At 36.4% G+C, this 19,487-nt stretch overlaps 1 protein-coding gene across 2 annotated transcripts; it reads right to left on the bottom strand.

Moving 5' to 3' along the window:
* Window positions 1-6,558: 6,558 nt before the first annotated feature.
* Window positions 6,559-10,970, bottom strand: LOC104221452 (beta-1,6-galactosyltransferase GALT29A). Of its 2 annotated transcripts, none has more exons than XM_070147520.1 (2): window positions 8,036-10,970; window positions 6,559-7,216 (listed from the first exon to the last, which is right to left on the bottom strand). In XM_070147520.1, the coding sequence occupies exon 1, from the start codon at window positions 10,549-10,551 to the stop codon at window positions 9,385-9,387; it is 1,167 nt and encodes a 388-aa protein (XP_070003621.1). In that variant the 5' UTR covers window positions 10,552-10,970; the 3' UTR covers window positions 6,559-7,216; window positions 8,036-9,384. The 2 variants fall into 2 exon arrangements, with proteins under 2 accessions (XP_070003621.1, XP_070003622.1); XM_070147521.1 differs by having other exon boundaries at window positions 6,559-9,718; window positions 9,824-10,970.
* Window positions 10,971-19,487: the final 8,517 nt, after the last annotated feature.

Genomic DNA, 19,487 nt, shown 5'->3' with positions numbered 1-19,487 from the left:
ATGTGGTGAGTCTCCACAGGTGTTTCGTGGCAATGCTATTGGGTTTTGGCGACTGTGTGGCTTGGTTGAGTTAGAGGGATTCAGTTCTGATAGCTTGGTTATATGCAAATGGATTCCAAAGAGTTCTCGATAATTTCTATCACGGTTCGAGGTAGATATTTCCTACTGGCATAAGGAACATGTTGTCTTTGGGATTTTCTCCCAGATGAGATCAAATGGAAGGTTTCTAACTGATCGGGTATGTATTATGCTGGCGACTCAGAGTTTATTATTAGATTCTTGTGCTTTTCATATGATGGCATGATAGATGCAGTGTGTTGTGAAAGATTGAGATTTGCATGTGGAAGGTCACGCTTCAGTTTTGAAAGAAAGGTAATGAATTCTTAGACAACACAGACAGTTTCAGATGTCTAGATGAATGCTATTACTACTTGGTATTGCTTGAGAAGGTATGCATTTCAAAAGGCGCATTGTGTTTTGACTTATGGATGCTTCATTGGTATTGCGGTGCTCACCTAGTTGATCGATTGCTGATATTCAGATTTTGCTATATGGAACGGAAGAATTATAGAAATATTCCTCGTGGGATGATCGTGTATGAGAGATGTGTTAGACATTCGGGCGGTGGAGTTGGTATCAGGTATGGTGATTCGTGTGTTCTATGGATTTGGAGACTAGGAGTTCTCAGAAGCAGATTATTTTGAGGTTGTGGACTGTGAAAATGTGGCCAAAGCTAGCTAGATGATAGTATGTGTTATGGTTATGTCGTTGTGGACTTTTGGAGGGCTATTTGTCCATTCGGGGATGACCAGAGTTGATTTGGGGCCTATTGGTAGGCCCAATAAGGATGTGTATTCTGTATCAGATCAGATTTGCTTGCTCATGTGCAGCTGTTACCACTAGTATATCATCGGGCGGAATAGATGTTATTCGCGCCTTGGTCTATGTTATGTGTTTCTCTCTTATGCTATGACGAGTTGTGAGGGTTACATGATTCTTCGCACATATTGTAATTTCATTTGGGCCTTATGGCATTATGGGCGAGATGGCCTTCGTGATGTTGACTTGCTTATTACACCATAGTTGTGCTTCTCTTCCTCAGCATTATTTGTGCCTAATCATTTTACCACAATTATATATTGTGCACTCTATCATGCTTGATGTTGATGCACATGTGATCAGTGAGCCCGAGTATTATGGCTCGATGGGTACCTTATATGGATTGATATGATGGGATCGGGTTGCGCCGCAATGGTACTGTGATGAAATGTAACTCCTTATGCTTATTCGTGTATTTTGATTTCACCTTGTTAAAAATAGTTCATAGGAAAATGTTAAAAATTTCCCTTCCTGCTTAACTGCTTAGTAGCCTTCCTATTTAACTTTCTTACTATTATTTTGTCATGTTTGAATTATTACTTATTGGTGTACGAGACCGCGTTGTGTGGGGCTCCATATGGTTTTTGGTGAGACTTGTCGCTTGGGATACTTGTATTAGCTGGGACGAGGTTTCTAGACCTGATAGTTGCACTATCGTATTGGGATAAGGAGTGTTCAGAAGAATGATACCATATTTTCGCTAAGGATTTGGGCAATGGCCCTGATCGGACAAGTGAGCTTCTTGGCTGATTGATCAGATGGGTGGTTAAGCGATTCTATATGTTTCCTTCATCATCGGCAGTGTACGAAGGTTTTGAATGAGGTTTTATTTGATGAGGTTTACTACTGGTACCGGATTTGTTTTTGGGCAGTTATGGTGGCCTTAGTAGTTACTATCGTGAATATCTGAGTGATGGGGCATATCATGTGATCACATCTTGGCTTTTGCTTATGACTTAATGCAACTTGTTCAGTGATGGGGCATATCATGTGATTACATACTGGGTTTATAGTTATGACTTAATACAGCTTATTCAGACTTATACAGTGTGTATATGCGAGATTTGGGTCTTGTAATGAATTCTGGATGTTGGAAAGTGGGTTCTAAGGTTTACAAACTAAGGTTGAAGTAAGGATCTCTAGTTATGTTGTGTTGGCAGGCTTATATGGAGCGGAGTGACGTGGGATCCCCCTGGGTATGTGCATGGTAAGGTTACACCGTGATTTGATGGCCTTGGAACTACTCTTGGCAAGTTCGAGGATGAACGTTGTTTAAGTGGAGGAGAATGTAACAACTCGACCGGTCATTTTGAGCATTTGCACTTCGCTCAGTAGTTTGAGGGCACGAATATCTCCGTATGATATATTAGGAATTATATGCAAATTTGAGTTCATTTCCAGTTGATTTGATATGTTTCGGCGCGAGTTTTTGGAAGTCGAAAGTTCGAAAGTTCATTAAGTTTGATTTGAGGTGTGTTTCTTCGTTTCGATATTGTTATGCGTGATTTGAGGCCTCGAGTAAGTCTGTATTATGTTATGGGACTTGTTGGTATGTTTGTACGGAGTCCCGATGGAATCGGATGAGTTTCATATGGGTTTGGGTGTGTTGCGCTCGTTTTTCTTATGTTTCGTTCAAGCATAAATGGTACCACATTACACAAATGAGTTTCGGTTTCTATTTTGATTGAAGCATTAGATCTGTATCGTAATTACGGAACCATTTCAAAAAGAATCATCGAATTTGGACATCGTATGAGGAGTTTGTGGTCATTTTACTAAGAATTGGGTTGTTTGATTTTTCAGATTAATTATGAAATTGCCACTGACTTCATATTTAAAAATCTACACTATTTTCAAATATTGAAACCAATATATCTCCTTTATTATAAGGTCAAATGGACTGATTTAAAGGCCTAACTTGACTGAAATTTCACAAGAAATCCATTTGAGGCATCAAAAATGAATTTCGGTATCATTTGACACAAGAAACGAGGCAGAACAACTGGTAAAAATACTTAATATCGAAGGTTTGTTCATTTGGTCACATTTTGAGTTGGGGAGCTCGAATTTGCGTAATTTTTGAAGGCAATTTTTACCATATGGATTGGGGTAAGTGTTATATACTCAATTTTGGTTATATTTAACGAATCCTTCTTTCTTTTTGGCATTTGATTGATGATTACAAAGTAAAATTGGGGGGGGGGGGTGTTTGTCTAATATTTCATAAAGTGAATTTTTGAGTTTTGAACATCGATTCGGAGTCGGATTTGAATGATGCTAGTATGGTTGGACTCATAATTGAATGGATTATCGAATTTTATAAGTTTCGTCAGATTTCGAGGTGTGGGCTCGGGTTTGACTTTTTGGTTGACTTTGGGCGTTTGATTAAAGATTTGACCTTTATCGATTTGGTTTGTTTTGGGGGCATTATTTAATGTATTTGAGTTGCTTTTGGCTAGTTTCGAGCCATTTGGATGTCGGTACATGCGGGATTGTATTTTTAGATCATCGTTTGGCTTGCTCGGTATCAATTTGGCTTGTAGGAGATAAGTGTCTTGCCTAACTTTGTCGAGAAAATATTTCCTATTAGTTGCCATTGTTTGCTACATGCGAGGGTGACGCATATATGAGGTGACGAACATATATGCATGTTCCAGGGTTAATCATGCTCGGGGGTAAATTATACGATTAATTGTGTCTTATAGATTTATGTGACCTTGTTGCTTCATGTCTTACTTGACTTCTAGATTACTAAGAATACGAAATTAAATGTTAGAAACCAAGACTTAGTTTATTATAACTTGATTAAAATTTAACAGGATTTTGAGAAACACTGATGTGTCTAATTCAGTCTTCATCATGCTTAATCATTAATATATTGCTACGGCCGTTATACTCGAGTTGTAGATCATACTTGAGATTTGTTGAAATACTTGAATAATAAGGATCTTGGGGAAATATTGATCTAATATTGGCTTGAAAGCTGTGATTGGGGTTCATTTGGAATATTTTATTGACCACTCTCCTTGATATTATTTATGCTTCCTGTCTTGCTTGTCATTAATATACATATGCTTGGTGAGGAAGAGTGTAAAGCACGAAGGATGATACCGTGCCATTTCTTTTATATTATCATGTGAGGGAGAATGTAAAGCAGAAGGGTGATGCCATGCCATTTCATATATTTTATCATGTGAATGAAAGTGAAAAGCGTGAAGGATGATGTCGTACTATTTTATTTGAGAGTAAAAGCACAAAGAGTGATGTCGTGCCACTTCATTTGAGAGTAAAAGCACGAACGGTGATGTCATGCCTTTTCATTTATATTAGCCTAATCTCATTTACATTATCATGTGAGGATGAGAGTAAAAGCACGAAGGGTGATGCCGTGCCATTTCATTTATATCATCATGCTTTTATATTATCACGAGTTCATGGAACGAATGGTGTTTCCGTGCAGGCAAGGACGAGGGACATGCATTATGTTGTGATATCTTTTCCTTGTGTATACGTTCATGCCTTTACCTTGAGCTATTATTGTCGCACCTATGTTTCTTATGTGACTTGTCGTTGTTGTTCTGTCTTTGTTCTCTATCTCAATTGTTGTTGTGTTGCCCATGCCTTCTACTTGTTTAACTTGCAATACCATGCATCTTTCCTACTGTTATATTTATAACCATGTTGTATCTAGTTTGTTGCACTTTAGTATAAGCCTTCTACCATGTTAGTCATTTATGCCTCTGCTTGTTAGCTTATAAAGATCATGCGTTCACCTCTTATTTGTTATATCTACATCTATGCCTTCTACCATGCTAGTTAGGTGAAATTATGTTATTCTTTCCTAATTGATGTCATTATTCCTATGTTTCCTAACTTGTCATTACTATTATCGGGATTCCTTTCACCTGGTTGGTACTGTTACACCTATATTTAGTGAGGATGAGATAAATGCACGAATGGCATTGTTGTGCCGTTGGATTTGATGTCTTGAGTATATTTCTCACACTATGAAAGTTATGGATTTATTACTGTGATTTGCTAGTTCTCGCTCTAAGGAAAGGATTAGTCGTGATATTGAGGAATATTAATCGTGGTTCTTCTAGAAATTATTTACTGCTTCGCATAATTATTTCTGTGTACGCTATTCTGTTATATTCTAGTATTGTTCTATTGCCGGTCTTCTGTGCAGATTATATCAATGAGTATCTTTTAACTAAAAAAATCTCGTCACAACTTCACCGAGGTTAGTCAAGATACTTACTGAGTACATGGGGTTGGTTGTACTCATACTACACTTATGCACCTTGCGTGCAGATTTTGGAGCGGAGTTGCGGGTGATGTCGGAGCTGACTCTGAAGATGTTTGTTCCTTCCGGATGTGGCTACCACTTGTCCCTGGGTAGTTCTGGAGTTGAATTCTGTTTTAGTACATTTCAAACAGAAGTTGAATTTATTTCATATCCATTTTTACAATAATCTAGTGTTAGTAGCTCATGTCTTGTACTACCAGTCCTTGGGATGTTGTTTGGAATGCAAATACATCAATTGTTGATCACATTTATTTTATTAGAATTGTGTTAACTGTTAATTGACTGACCTAACAAGTCGGATTAGGTGTCATCACGACCTGTGAATTTTGGGTCGTGACAGAATAAGATTCTTTGGTGGCTACGAATATGAAATTACAATACAGCCGAGCCCAAACCTTAAGAACAAAAATGGAAATCCTCTTGACTTTAGCAAATCCTCCCGTGTTTGTCTTTGATTTAACGGGACTCCAATGAGGAACTTTGAACCGGGTCAAAATCTTGACACCATGGATTCCACATACATATAAAATACTTGGAGAAAACATCCAAATTTATTCATCTACTCTGCTTTTGGTTTTACAATTATTATATGTTATATTTCGGGTAAAAATACATCCTCTACTACATATCGGGAAAGCATTGGTTAGCTTGATAGTGTACTGTACCTGTTTGGTTGTCGTGTAAAGCATTACAAGCTAAGCTACTACATTGTATAGTATGTTTGATCTGTATTAGTTTTCTTTCCTTTATTTGCCCGTGTCAAATTTAATTGCTGAGTGGAAAAAAGAATTTAATTGCTAACGTTTTTTCATATATTTGAGACTATTGATTGATTCACATTTCACACGGGGGAACCATCTCTACGTTACTGACTTAAAAAGATTGAAAGCGAGTCAAATTTGGGCTCCAATAGCAATCATGAACAAGTGATTCCATAGCAAATTAAAGCTTATTCTCAATTCTAGCAAATAAAGCAATGAGCATCACTTCCATCAAACACTGGATTAATTAGTTAATACAATTTCTGGATTATCAGAATGCTTGTGTTTTTAAAGCCATAAATCAAATTTTTTGACGAAAAGCTCGGATCCTATCCAGCAACAGAATGATGATAATGACGCTAAGGTAAAACCTTATTATCTGAACTACTTAAATGAATTGCATGAATTTGATTGTCAAAACTTCAGAACTCAAATTCAATCATTCCGATTATTGAATCACAAGCAAAAACCAAAGAGAGAAGAAGACGATAACCAGCACATATGAATCACAATCATACTATGATCGATGCATCGACAGGCTCCATAGGACCAGATACCATTTTAAAATGCCACAAGATTGCAATCAAAAGTAAATAATGGTGGGACAAAAAGAGAAATGAGTAACTGTTTTCTTCATTCTCCCGATACGTCGTGTACAACCATCATCATGTATATACAAGGCAAAATGCTACTAGCCAACTTGGCTACACATTGCAAGCACTCAACTCTTCATATAAACTTGTTGAAAAATAAAAAAGAAACTCCTCCATACCAACTTACACTAACTAATATATAAGCTTACAAGTAGCAAGCACTCAACTCATCTACGCAGGCTTACACTAACTAACTTGAGCAGGCACAAGTCCTAACTAATTTCAAACAAATGATTTTTGCATAAACTTCAGCTGCTACCATCATTCGCTTTCCTTATGCATGAGTATGTGAGCTCCATCGGATACATTTGCCTCCACGTTAGCTTGCATGAGGATGAAAGATGTTTAACAGGTGTACAGAGCATTGTTATGTTTTTGAAGTATGCTGATGTGACTATATGCATGCAGTTCCGAAGCTTTATGGTCTTTTCTGATGATGCAGCAGAAGCTGCTAGATATGGTATCAAGGCTGCAGATAGGAAAGGTTTCTTGGTTTTGGCTATTCCTTCAATAGGAGAAGAAACCAAGGGTCTAGGAAGAGTTAAACAACGATCGACTCAGAGCATTTTGTTGGAAGGATGATACCAAAGTACCACACAGTCGGCTGATTCCACCTGGGCACGTAGATAGTCCACTTGAATATGACAACAAATGCAGTTTATGATCAAAAACAGGTTCTTAACAATGTTAAAGACAAGCTGTCTTATTAAAATATTCTGAATTGGTTCGTTGACCTTTTCCATATTCTTTTTTCAATAGGTCAGCATATGATTCCTGGTGACAATGAAGTTGAGGAACAGAACGTAGAGTACGATACAGCCAAGGACAAAATGCAGTAAAATATAGCCAAGCCTGAGCCTTCATGACAAAATGCAAAAGGATAGAATAAAGAAAAGTGAAAACAACAATGGTGTGTACATATACTTTGCGTCCACTTATCAGACGTCTAAAGGGATTTTAGTAGCTTTGGTTAGTTAAAGGATGTAGCATGTTTCTTTGTTTCAAATTTGCCCGTGTCATATTAATTGCTGCTAATTTTCTATTTGTTTAAGACAAAAAGACTTTTTAAGGGGTCGTTTGGTTAGAATATGATTTATACCGGTATAAGTTATGTCGGTATAAGTTATATTGGGATAAGTTATGCTGGGATTAGTTATGCTGGGATTGTTGTTTATTCATTGTTTGGTATGTTGTATTAAGAATGACAATCGTATAATTTCTAAGAAGAAGGTATAAGTTATACCGGTGCTAATTACCCCACCTGGCACCTTCTATAAGGTATAAGTTATCCCAGTGTTAAAATTAACACGGGATAACTTAAACGACCCCTTAAAGAGAACCATCTCTACATGACTGGCTTGAAAAGATGGTAAGTCAGAATGTAGCTTGCCTGCAAATAATAGAGTCAAATATGTAGGAATCTGAACACGTACCTGTATCTCAATGCTTTCAAGGCTGGAAAAGCCTGTTCGAAGGAGAAATAATGTAAAAATATTAAATGCAAAGAGCAACTACAAACAAAAACAAAGATACAAGTAAAACCCTTTCATGCCTTATCTTGCTACTCGAGGAGGCTCTTGTGACGTGTGAGAGCATTCTCTTCTTTCTTGTGCTTACACCCTTTCTTTTTTCCTTTTACTTTCCTTATTTGGGTTGTGGGGGGGGGGGGGTCACTATAAACTGAGCAACAAAGAATGCAAGCCTACAGATCGCTTGTGAACTTAAATCAGATATTAATGACACGAATGACTTCCTAAGACAAAGAGGGCGAGGCCAAATGAAACATCCATTTCTTGGATTACTCCAATATGAGATTGTTTGCAGAGACTCTTCGAATCGTGCCATCTTGCAGAATCGGCATGGAACAATTCCTAGCGACAACGTAATGGCATCAGGGACAGAAGAGACCAATAGTTAACCTCCACGGGAACAAAACAACAACCAAACATATGTAGATGGTATAAGAATCCAGCATTATGTGGTTACATGAAATGATAGATTTATTTCTCTTTATCATATTGAATCTTTTCAGTACATGGAATCCCAATTTTGTACAGATCTGCACTATCTTAGAGCTGGTAAAACTTTTGCAGTTATAAAATTATTACTTACCTTCTCAAGAAAAATCCAGCATTATATGGTAAGTCTCACATTAAATGCTTTGATCAATCATTGCTCAATCTTTCCCTTTCCAGTATGGGAGCATTGCAGCACATGGATATAAGAAATGTGCTATAAATGTTAATAATAAAACTTCATAGCTACACTCTGTTCCAACCAACATGAATAAGGAAAACCTGACATATACCTTCACTCGAGCCTAGCTTGTACTTCTGCTTAACAGTGTTTCAAGAATCTTTTGTATCGAGTTCACAACTATGTCATCGTTGGGCTATTAATATTGGAGCTAAGTCATGTTTTATTTGTGTGCCAAGTATGTTACTCAAATATCTTCTAGTAATAAGACCAAATGGTGCAATAACACTGAGCAATTTAGTTAAAGATTTTACATTTGAGTGGAAATGTGATTCAATTTACCAAATGGTGCAATAACACTGAGCAATTTAGTTAAAGATTTTACAATTTAACACAAAGAAACACGCCAAAGATTTCATTCATCATGTGATTCAATTTTACATTTGAGTTGTACCCCAAATGGCCTGCATAACCTACAATTACAATTTGACCTAGTCTCACCCGTGGAAGAATACTGATACAAGATAAACAGAAAAATGCGTACTTAACATATGATCTATCAATCTCTCACTTTATAGTGAAAATGTCACTGGTATATAGAAACAGGAGGATACTTGAACTTGTCCGAGATGAATGGTATTACCTGTGGTCTCTCTACCAAATCACGGTAGAAATCATACTCTGCATCATAGTCATGTAACTTCAGCTCAGCCCTCTGATTTGTATGATAATGATGCTTAGCTGAAGAGGATTTGCCGAATCCAAAAACACTAACCTTGTCACAAACACCTAGAGCAAGCATCACAGCTTGCAAACCAGAAGAGTAATGGAAATTAGCTCCATCATGAGCAGGAGCCCATTCCTGAAGAGGCTTCCCAGTTCCCTCCACGAATCGTTTCAACGAGTAATACTTCACAATCCTAGCACACAACATGTCAAAGCGCGGATCAGTGACAATTAATGGCGCTTTATGTGAAGAATTACACACCATGTAATCCAAGAAATGCACAGGCTGGCATACATACATAACTAAGGCCACATTCACTCCATATGGATGGCAAAAACAACCTTCCCTCCGCGCACAAAGATGCAAGATATTACTATTCACAAATGAAAGAGTAGTCTTTGAACCTACTATACCTTCAAATCCCCCAGTTCTTGCATTGTTCAATCGAATCACAGCTTCGTGACTATCAATTAACTCACCATACTGACTCTTCAACAAAATCCCACTATTCCCTACAACAGCACATGATTTATATCTTTTCTCTGATCCCACTTTCCCATTATTTCTATCAATAGGAACCTTAACTGTATTCACCAAATCCACCATTACATCCTCCTTATGAAACTTCCTATTTCTAAACCAATCTTGTAAATGCCTCCTAAAACTCTGCCAAATGCGATAAAACTCCGGTGACCGGAGTTGTACCGGTATACCTCTAGCTGTCCTTGGTCTTATATCTATTCTATATCTTCCTGAAGACAAGAATGATCTATGACGACTATGGGTTCTGAAATTCCCTTCCAATAACTCCTCAACTTCTTTTTTCAACTTGGGTTCCCCTATATCAACAGATGCATATTTCAAAAGTGTCTCATTTATAACTGGTTTTTGAGCCTTTGCTGCAAAAGGGTATTCATTTTTCAGCTCAATGGAGCTGTAACGTATGGTAACTCGAACAGCAAGTGTAGCTGCCACTGCCATTAGCAGTAATACACTGAGCAATGGTCGCATTGTCCGTTTCATCATTCCCAAAATGACATAACCAAATAAGAAATACCAAAAAAGACCTGATTTTTAAGCTGGGAATAAAATGTTAAAGATTGTAGTAGCTGCAAATAATGTGTAAAGGTCTAGAAGAAATTAAGAGATTTCGATTTTGGTTCATATTGGGAAGTGGTAGAAAAATCAAGAAAATGTTTTTGCACATGAGTCAACTAGTCTTAAGGGGAAAGTATATTAATGAGGATTTATGAGGTTTTAAATAGAATGATAGATCTGGGACTTCCAAGAGATTTGAGTGGTTGGGTGGTCAGCTTCAAGAGAGAGGGGTGAGGGTGAGGGTGAGGGTGAGGGTGAGGGCGAGGGTGGGGGTGGGGGGAGAACCCTAAAAAGTGGAGGAGTGAGCTGAGGGGAAAGTAGGCAAGAAGATGCTGATATATTTTGGAAACTGAACTTCAGTAACCATGGAGTTTGGGTTTTAATTACAACTGTTATGGGTTTCAGGGGTTTTAAATTTGTTTATTAATTTTAGTTTCACTTATTTAAGACGTAAATTACTCCTATTCCTCCTATCCATTTTAATTAATTTTTTTGTTATTCTCACGCATATTAAGAATACATCTTTTTAATATTAATTAATAATAAAATCAATTATATTAATTTTAATTTATTCATTAAAAATATAATAAATATTCTTATGGCAACTTTGAAAAAAAAAAATATTTTTAATATTTAAAATATTAAATATTATGGATTATAAAAAGAAGGTCAAAAATTAATTAAAGTAGATCGGAGAATAAGTATACCTTATGAGAATGACGCAGTTCGTGGAGAGGCACCATTTGTTCACAAGCTTTTAATTCAACTACTCGTCCAGTAGAATATTGTTTTCATTTCGAGACCTCTGAAAATGTTTCCCACTATTCTATCATAATGTTATTCCGTGCATTTTAATGGAGTACCTTTTAACAATTCTAATTTATGTGATTAATCAAAATTTATAGTTTTAAACTATGATGTGATATTTTTCTATCAAACGATTATGATAATAATAGAGATTGAGACTGAGAAGTCTTGTTATCAACGGCGGAGACACCCTTTGGTGTCTCATCTGACACCATTTCGCAAAATGCATTCATCACTAAATATATGTGTAAGTAATATTTTATATTAAAAAAAATATACAAATATATAATAGACCAACACCACTTAGAAAAATAGTACTAATAAACATTCTTTTTGTCCCATTTTAATTGTCGGTTCAGTTTTTTTCACGCCCACTAAAAAAAGTACAAAATATAATTTATTAAGTTTACCCTGTTAAATGCTTTTCACGAATTATATAGTATTAAAAAGAACTAGTACTATTCTTTAATATTAAGACTATAGTTGAAAAATGATTAACAAATTTAATCTTTGAATTTCTAAGTGATAGTTATTTTCGAATATATTTTTTTGAGCTAAAGTGACTGTGAAGGGGGGCATCAATTTGAAACAAGAATAAAAACATTTTTACTTTTACCACTTCAAACCGCATTTCATATCGAATTACATATAGGTCGATATCACTTGTACATAATCTTGCGCCACAACTTGTTACTTGGAGTTTTTAGAATTTAACTACACAAACAGATGTATCTAGATTATGCTTTCCCGAGTCGAAGGTTTGTCAGAAATAGTCTATCTACCTTCATAAGGTAAGAGTAAGGTTACGCACATACTATCCTTCCTAAACTTACCTGTGAGATTACACAGAATTTTTTGATGTTATAAACAGACGATCATACGCAAACGTCATGACTAATATACTATTACCATCTATCTAATGATATTATTCTACAACCTCTCAGTTTCAGGTATACATGGCCGGATATGATAAACTATTACCATCTTGTCGAGGAAAAACCATTAAAACAATGAATATATAAAAATAATAAATTGAAGACGGCAAGTTGGGGGTGTCCATGTTGTGGCTGGATTTGGCGTCATAATACATGATATGGTGAAATCAACTTCTTGTTTCTTTCCAAGGCATGAAATTGAAAAGAAGAATATATAAATTTAATTTTCCTCATTTTGGAAATTGTAGGCTTCACTAAATTCACGTTACACCAAAGACCAAGGAATGCAGGTTAGGATCTTAGTACTCAGTGTTTACTAAGTAATATGGAGTTCCTTTTCTATCCTCAATTAATACTATCTTCTAGTACTATTAACCCTGGTATTCTATATAAACTTTTTCATTATAGGGAGTAGGGGTGTACATGGACCTGGTTAGTTCGATTTTTATCAAAACCAAACCAAATCAACTATATCGGTTTGGATTGGTGCAGTTTTGTCTAGTTTTTCGAGATTTTTGTTACTTAAATATTATTTTAATCTTACTTTGTTAAAATTTTTATAAGAAAATATATATTTAATAAGAATTTAAAAATTGACAAACATATTATCTATTAAAATATCTTATGGAAGAAATTAGTAACACATGATAGTTATTTTTTTAGTCGTCCAACAATAATTTTTCGTTGATGTACACCTTCAAGGTTAACCGAATTTAGTAATTAAACATAAAAATTAATATGATACCTAAATAATAATAACCACTTCAAATTCGAAAAAGATATTAGAATTTAATAGATCTTGACATATGAATATATGTAAGAAAAAAGAGATTGACGAATTTCAGTAACGCTTAATAAGAAAGTGATCATACAACCTATTATTTAAGGTTAATAAATATGAAGCACTTCATATTCTATTAGATATTCTATCCTGTAAGAGAATCCCAGATATTTCTAGACATTTTTTAAAGGAAATTTTATATAAAATCTTAAAAGTATATATAAAAATTATATATTTATATGTCGGTTTGGTTCTGGTTTTTTTACTCAAAACCAAACCCAGTCGGACTTTTTAATCGGTTTGGTTTGACTTTTCGATTTAGTGAATTTTTTCGGTTCGATTTGTACACCCATAATCGAGAGTAATTTGAGAAAAATATTAAATACTATTTTGTTTCCTATTGTCGCCTAAGTTTTTTTTCTGGTTAACTTGTTTAGCTAAGCTTTTAAAATCAGCTTATTTTAAAAAATATTTTTCTCAAAAGTCCTTTTCAAAATAAGTACTTTTGGTGAGAAGCAATTTGTGTTTGACTAAGCAGTTTGAAAAACACTTTTGAGCAATAATTAGTATTTGGCCAAAATTTTAAAATGTGATCCTAAGAGCCTGTTTGACCAAGCATCTAGGAAGCCAAAAGTATTTTTTTGCTTCAGAAAAAGCACTTTTTATAATAAAAAATTGAGGTATTTGGCCAAAACAGAGAAGTGCTTTTGAGCAGCAGCAAAAGTAGTTTTTCTGCTTTGGGGAAGAAGCTATAAATTCTAGCTTCTTTGAAGAAGTAGAGCAGAAAATTAATGTTATTCAAGAAAAAATATCCTTACAGTAAAGTGTTTATAAGTACTTTTTGACTTATCTACGAATTTGGTAAAATTGAAAGTGCTTATAAGTTAAGTGTTTATAAGCCAAAAATAAGCCAAAAGCCATAAGTTGGTCTTCCCCAACTTATCAAATTTCAACTTATAAGCACTTTAAATTTGACCAAAATATTTACTATTCTATCCCTAAAATACTTCTTTTTGAAACAAAACTTTTCTATAGTTTTACTCTATCCCAGTTCTTCAAAACCCAAACAGCCGTTGCCTCTCCAGTCGTGCCATTGCTTCCTCTGCTACGTGGAATTCCCTTCTTTCGTTCTTCTCTGCAACTATCAGACAAATTGCAGGTAATTTTTTATGTTTTAAACACTCATCAAGATAGTTTACAAATCCTCCTACGTGCTTCTATCAAGATATGTTTATCTCTATCAAGATATGTTTTCATCCTCCTACGTGCTTCTGGACTAATCAACAATTAAATAACAATGAATACAAATCAAGGTAATTCACACGAATCACATCACGTCATTCATCAAACTTAACGTCGCAACAAGTCAATAATTTATAAAATTTACCACTCATCAACATTTAAAACAGAAATAAGCTATGTTAGATATGACATACAGTTGTGTTATATTTTTAAGCAACTTTGAAAAATTATATATATAGTCAAAGATGATGATTAAATACAAACAAATCAGATATCATTAATGTTATGATCAATAATTATCTTGAAAAATACAAAAGGTAATTTGTAAATTTTTATTGCCACCTAAATCACATAGAATGAAGTAAGGCCTCCTTTTGTATCCTCTAATGGGAAAGTATCAGTTAAAAGGACCCAAAGAGGCTTCACAGTCCAAGGAAGTTGAATTTATTTTGTAATACGTATTAACTTGTATGTTTTTTTTTTCTCATGACTTCTTGTTTAGAGTTTAGTATATTCTGATTTATGTTATAAGGAGGTAGGCAACACGTATCCCCTCCTTCATGCATTGATGAAGACCAGCAAACACATTTTGGATGTAATACGAAAGATACCTAGTTGTACATAAAGTTTTTTGTTTGTGAAATCTATTCACGGTCACAACTCATGAGGAGAAAGAAGGAGCCGAGTAGAAACATAAATTTATTGGAAGCTACAACCCTCTGAAGCTCAAATATAACAAAACATGCTTTCTCTTGTTTTGTTAGTCACTAGAAGTTTAAGACAGTTGGTCTTATTATAATATTTAATATTATTTCTTCTGCAAAATTATGTGACATACAAAAATAAGAAGGTGTTCTTTTGAACTTTGTTTATTTTGACTTGTGCATAAATATTATTATATGTATACGTTTATAGCTAAATCTTGTAATCTTTTTAGATTGTTAACGTTCAATTAAGGGGGAACGACATAATGCTAAGTGGGACGAATTTGCACGTGTTAAATCCATTGAATTGTGTGAGCAAGAAGTTAGAAAAGGAAATAGGCCAAACACTTACTTATTTAAAGATGGATGGAAGAATATGGTAAATAAGTTCAATAAGAAGACGAGACTAGAATATACTAGAAAACAAATGAAAAATCATTGGGATCACATGAAAGCAAAGTGGACTCTTCTTAAGCAGTTGATGAGAGGTGAGACAGGTTTAGAATGGGATCCCACAAGAAAAATAATTATTGCAGATGATGATTGTTGGGAGCAAAAAATTAAGATACATTGCTTGTCCTTTTCTATAATTATTTCGTAACTCTATAAATTGTTAGTTTCATTTGTTTGCTTAGAGTAAGATCAAGATGATGATGGAACAAATGATGTTTATGATAATGACATAGAACAGTGGAATGATGAAAAAGGTGATGAAAGTCATGACTTGCAGAATATGGATTCAATTACGTTTCCTGAGCCATCGCTTAGAAAGCGAAAGTCAAAAGATGGCAGTAGCAGTAGCAGTCAAGTGAAAAAGCGCAAGACAAAAAATAATTTATTATCACTAAAAGAGGAGATACACTCTCTAATTGAGTTCATATATAACAACAGCACATTTAAATCTTCAGAGCTACCAATAAGAAGTGCATTGTCACGACCCCAGTTCGCCCTCCGTGAACTATCATGACGGCACCTAGTCTCTACGACTAGGTAAGTCTAACAAATGCGGAAAAGAAACAATTTTGGAAAGAAAATAATTAAAAACCGAGCTAACAAAATGAAATAGTGTGTAAGTTGCCGCCTGGCATATAACAGTACAAGAATCTCAACTTAACACTCCCAAAATCTGGAACCCCATGAATCACAAGCTAAGAGTTTACATAAAAAGCTCTAACTCCAGAAATATCTATCAACAAGGAAAATACAGAAGGGCTATGCTAGTACTGAGAATAGAAACGGAATCTTCGGTCTGCGGACGCGGCAGATATACCTTGAAGTCTCCACGAAAGCGCCTCACCTCAAGTGTGATAAGGCTGAGTGGAAGTACCTGGATCTGCACATGAAAAACATGCGTAGAAAGGGCATGAGTACACCACAACGGTACTCAGCCTAACCTCGGTCGGGTAGTGACGAGGAAAATCAGGGCCCTACTAAAATTAAATGAAATATAAGGTATGACAGTATAGAATAAGGCAGTAAAAATTAAGTGCAATAGTAAGAAATAACATAGAATAGAAAGAACAACAACAACTATAACAGAGACAAAATAATCACGAAAAGGAGTACAGCTCAACATAGAGATAATATTCGGGGATCTCTTAGCATCTCGAGGATCTCTTAGTATCCTCAATATGTGTGTCGGGGATCTCTCATATCCCGAGGATCTCTTAGTATCCTCAATATATATGCTGGGGATCGCTCGGTATCCCAAGGATCTCTTAGTATCCTCATTGTGTGCTAGGGATCTCTTGGTATCCCGCACTATAGTCCAAATCGATATATATGAGCAGGGGAATCTCCCGGGATACCGTCATGTAGTGCCAAAGTAAGCACGCAGCAACAACACGAAGAATACTTAATTAAATTCAATTTCACACCAAGGTAAATAGGTATTTCTAACCTAACATGCTTCACATAGTCCATATAAGGCAGTTTGACTAAATAAAAACAATTAAGGCAATTAGACATGATTTTCTAAGCTAACAGCAGGCTTGATTGCAAGTAGGATAAACAAGAAGGGAAGACACAATTAAAGTTACTTAGTGAAAACAGAATTTTCAACAATTAGCACAAGTACGCACTCGTCACCTCACGTACAAGGAATTTCAAATATCAACAATACCAAATCCTAAGGGGAGTTCCCCCACACAAGATTAGGCAAGCCACTTACCTCGAACCCGCTCAAAATCAACCCGAGACCACGTTCTTGCCACGAGTACTCGACTCCAAATGGCCCAAATCTATTCAATTCAATTACGTAATGTAAATATAACTTCAAATAACTGACTACACAAATAAATTCTAAGCTAATACGCAAAATTAGGTAAAATGACCAAAATGCCCCTGGGGTCCATGTCTCAGAATCGGGTGAAATTTACAAATTCAGAATCCGCATACTCTTACGAGTTCATATATTAGAAATTACTCCAATCTGACATCAAAATCGTGATCCAAACTCAAATATTAGGTCTAGGAACTTTTCCAACTTTTCTCCAATTTTTTCACCCCAAATTCGAATTTAAAGGATGAATTTAAGCATAGATTCGTGAAAATTAATCAAAACCATGTAAGAATTACTTACCCAAAACACCTAGGTGAAAATCCCTCTCAAAATCGCCAATCTCGAGCTCCCAAATCAATTTTCCAAGTTTTGAAACTAAACCCTCGCTTTTGTCCCTTTTCTGACCAGTGAAACCGCATCTACGGCTCTGGGACCGCACCTAATATCTCGCTTCTGTGAAGACCAAGTCTCACCTACGACTTTTCCTTAAATCAAAATTTCCGCTTCTACGACATGCTTCCCGCACGTGCGGCTTCGCAAGTGCGGCCTAACTCCTGTATCTGCGGTTCCAGCCCATCTTCCTCTTGGCCGCATCTGCGACTTCCCTTTTGCTTCTGCGGGCTCGCACCTGCGGTCCCCAAGCCGCAGGTGCGGTTATGACAGCGGACTCAGCAACTTCACTTGCAAATTCCCAACTCCAAACTTTCCGTTAACCATCCGAAATCATCTCGAGGCCTCCGGGACTTCAACCAAAAGCACGAACAAGTCATATACCACTATACAAACTTATACCGATCCTTAAAACACCTAAAAAAACATCGAAACATCGATTTAACCATGGATTCAAGCCTAAGAACTTCAAAAACTCTCAATTTACGCTTTCGATCAAAAAGTATATCAACCCTCGTCCGAATGACCTGAAATTTTGCACACACATCACATTCAACACTACGGAGCTACTCCAACTTCCAGAATCCTATTCCGGCCCTTAGATCAAAATCTCACTATCGAACCGGTAACTTCAAAAATTCAACTTTCGACATTTCAAGCCTAAATTAGCTACGGACCTCCAAAACACAATCCGAACACGCCCCTAAGCCCGAAATCACCCAACGGAGCTAACGGAATCGACGGAATTCCATTCCAAGACCGTCTTCACACTGCTCTGACTCCGGTCCAAATTCTAAAGCTTAAGCTCTCATTTAGGGACTAAGTGTCCCAAAACACTCTGAAACTCAAAACCAAACATCCCGGCAAATCAAAATAGCAGAAACAAACACGGAGAAAGTAGTTAATAAGGGATCGGGGCGTAAATTCTTAAAACAACCAGCCGGGTCATTACATCCTCTCACACTTAAATATTCGTTCGTCCTCAAACGAGCATAGAGACATATCTGAAGTAGTGAAAAGATGAGGGTAACTGCTATGCATATCCTGCTCGGTCTCCCAGGTCGCCTCCTCGACCGGCTGACCCCGCCATTGAACATTCACTAATGCAATGTTCTTTGACCTCAACTTTTGAACCTGCCTATCCAATATGCCACTGGCTCCTCAACATAAGATTGATCCTTGTCCAACTAAACTGAACTGAAATCCAACACGTGCGATGGATCACCATGATACCTCCGGAGCATCGAAACATGAAATACCGGATGAACTCCTGCCAAGCTGGGAGGTAAGGCAAGCTCATAAGTAACCTCCCGAACACGCCGCAATATCTCAAAAGGACCAATATACCTCGGACTCAACTTCCCTTTCTTCCCGAATCTCATAATGCCCTTCATAGGCAAAACCCAAAGCAAAACCCGCTCTCCAACCATATAGGAAACATCACGAACCTTTCAGTCCGCGTAACTCTTCTGTCTGGACTGGGCTGTACGGAGTCTATCCTGAATCACCTTAACCTTCTCCAAAGCATCTTGAACCAAGTCTGTGCCCAATAATCTAGCTTCACCCGGCTCAAACCAACCCACCAGGGATCTACACCGCCTACCATATAAAACCTCATACGGTGCCATCTGAATGCTGGATTGATAGTTGTTGTTGTAGGCAAACTCCGCCAATGGCAAGAATTGATCCCAAGACCCTCCAAACTCAATCACACACGTACGGAG

This window comes from Nicotiana sylvestris, chromosome 6 (assembly GCF_000393655.2).
Source record: "Nicotiana sylvestris chromosome 6, ASM39365v2, whole genome shotgun sequence".
NCBI classification, from domain to species: Eukaryota; Viridiplantae; Streptophyta; class Magnoliopsida; order Solanales; family Solanaceae; genus Nicotiana; species Nicotiana sylvestris.
The sequence above is the reverse complement of the archived record's forward strand: the minus strand, read 5'-3'. Positions and strand labels throughout refer to the sequence as shown.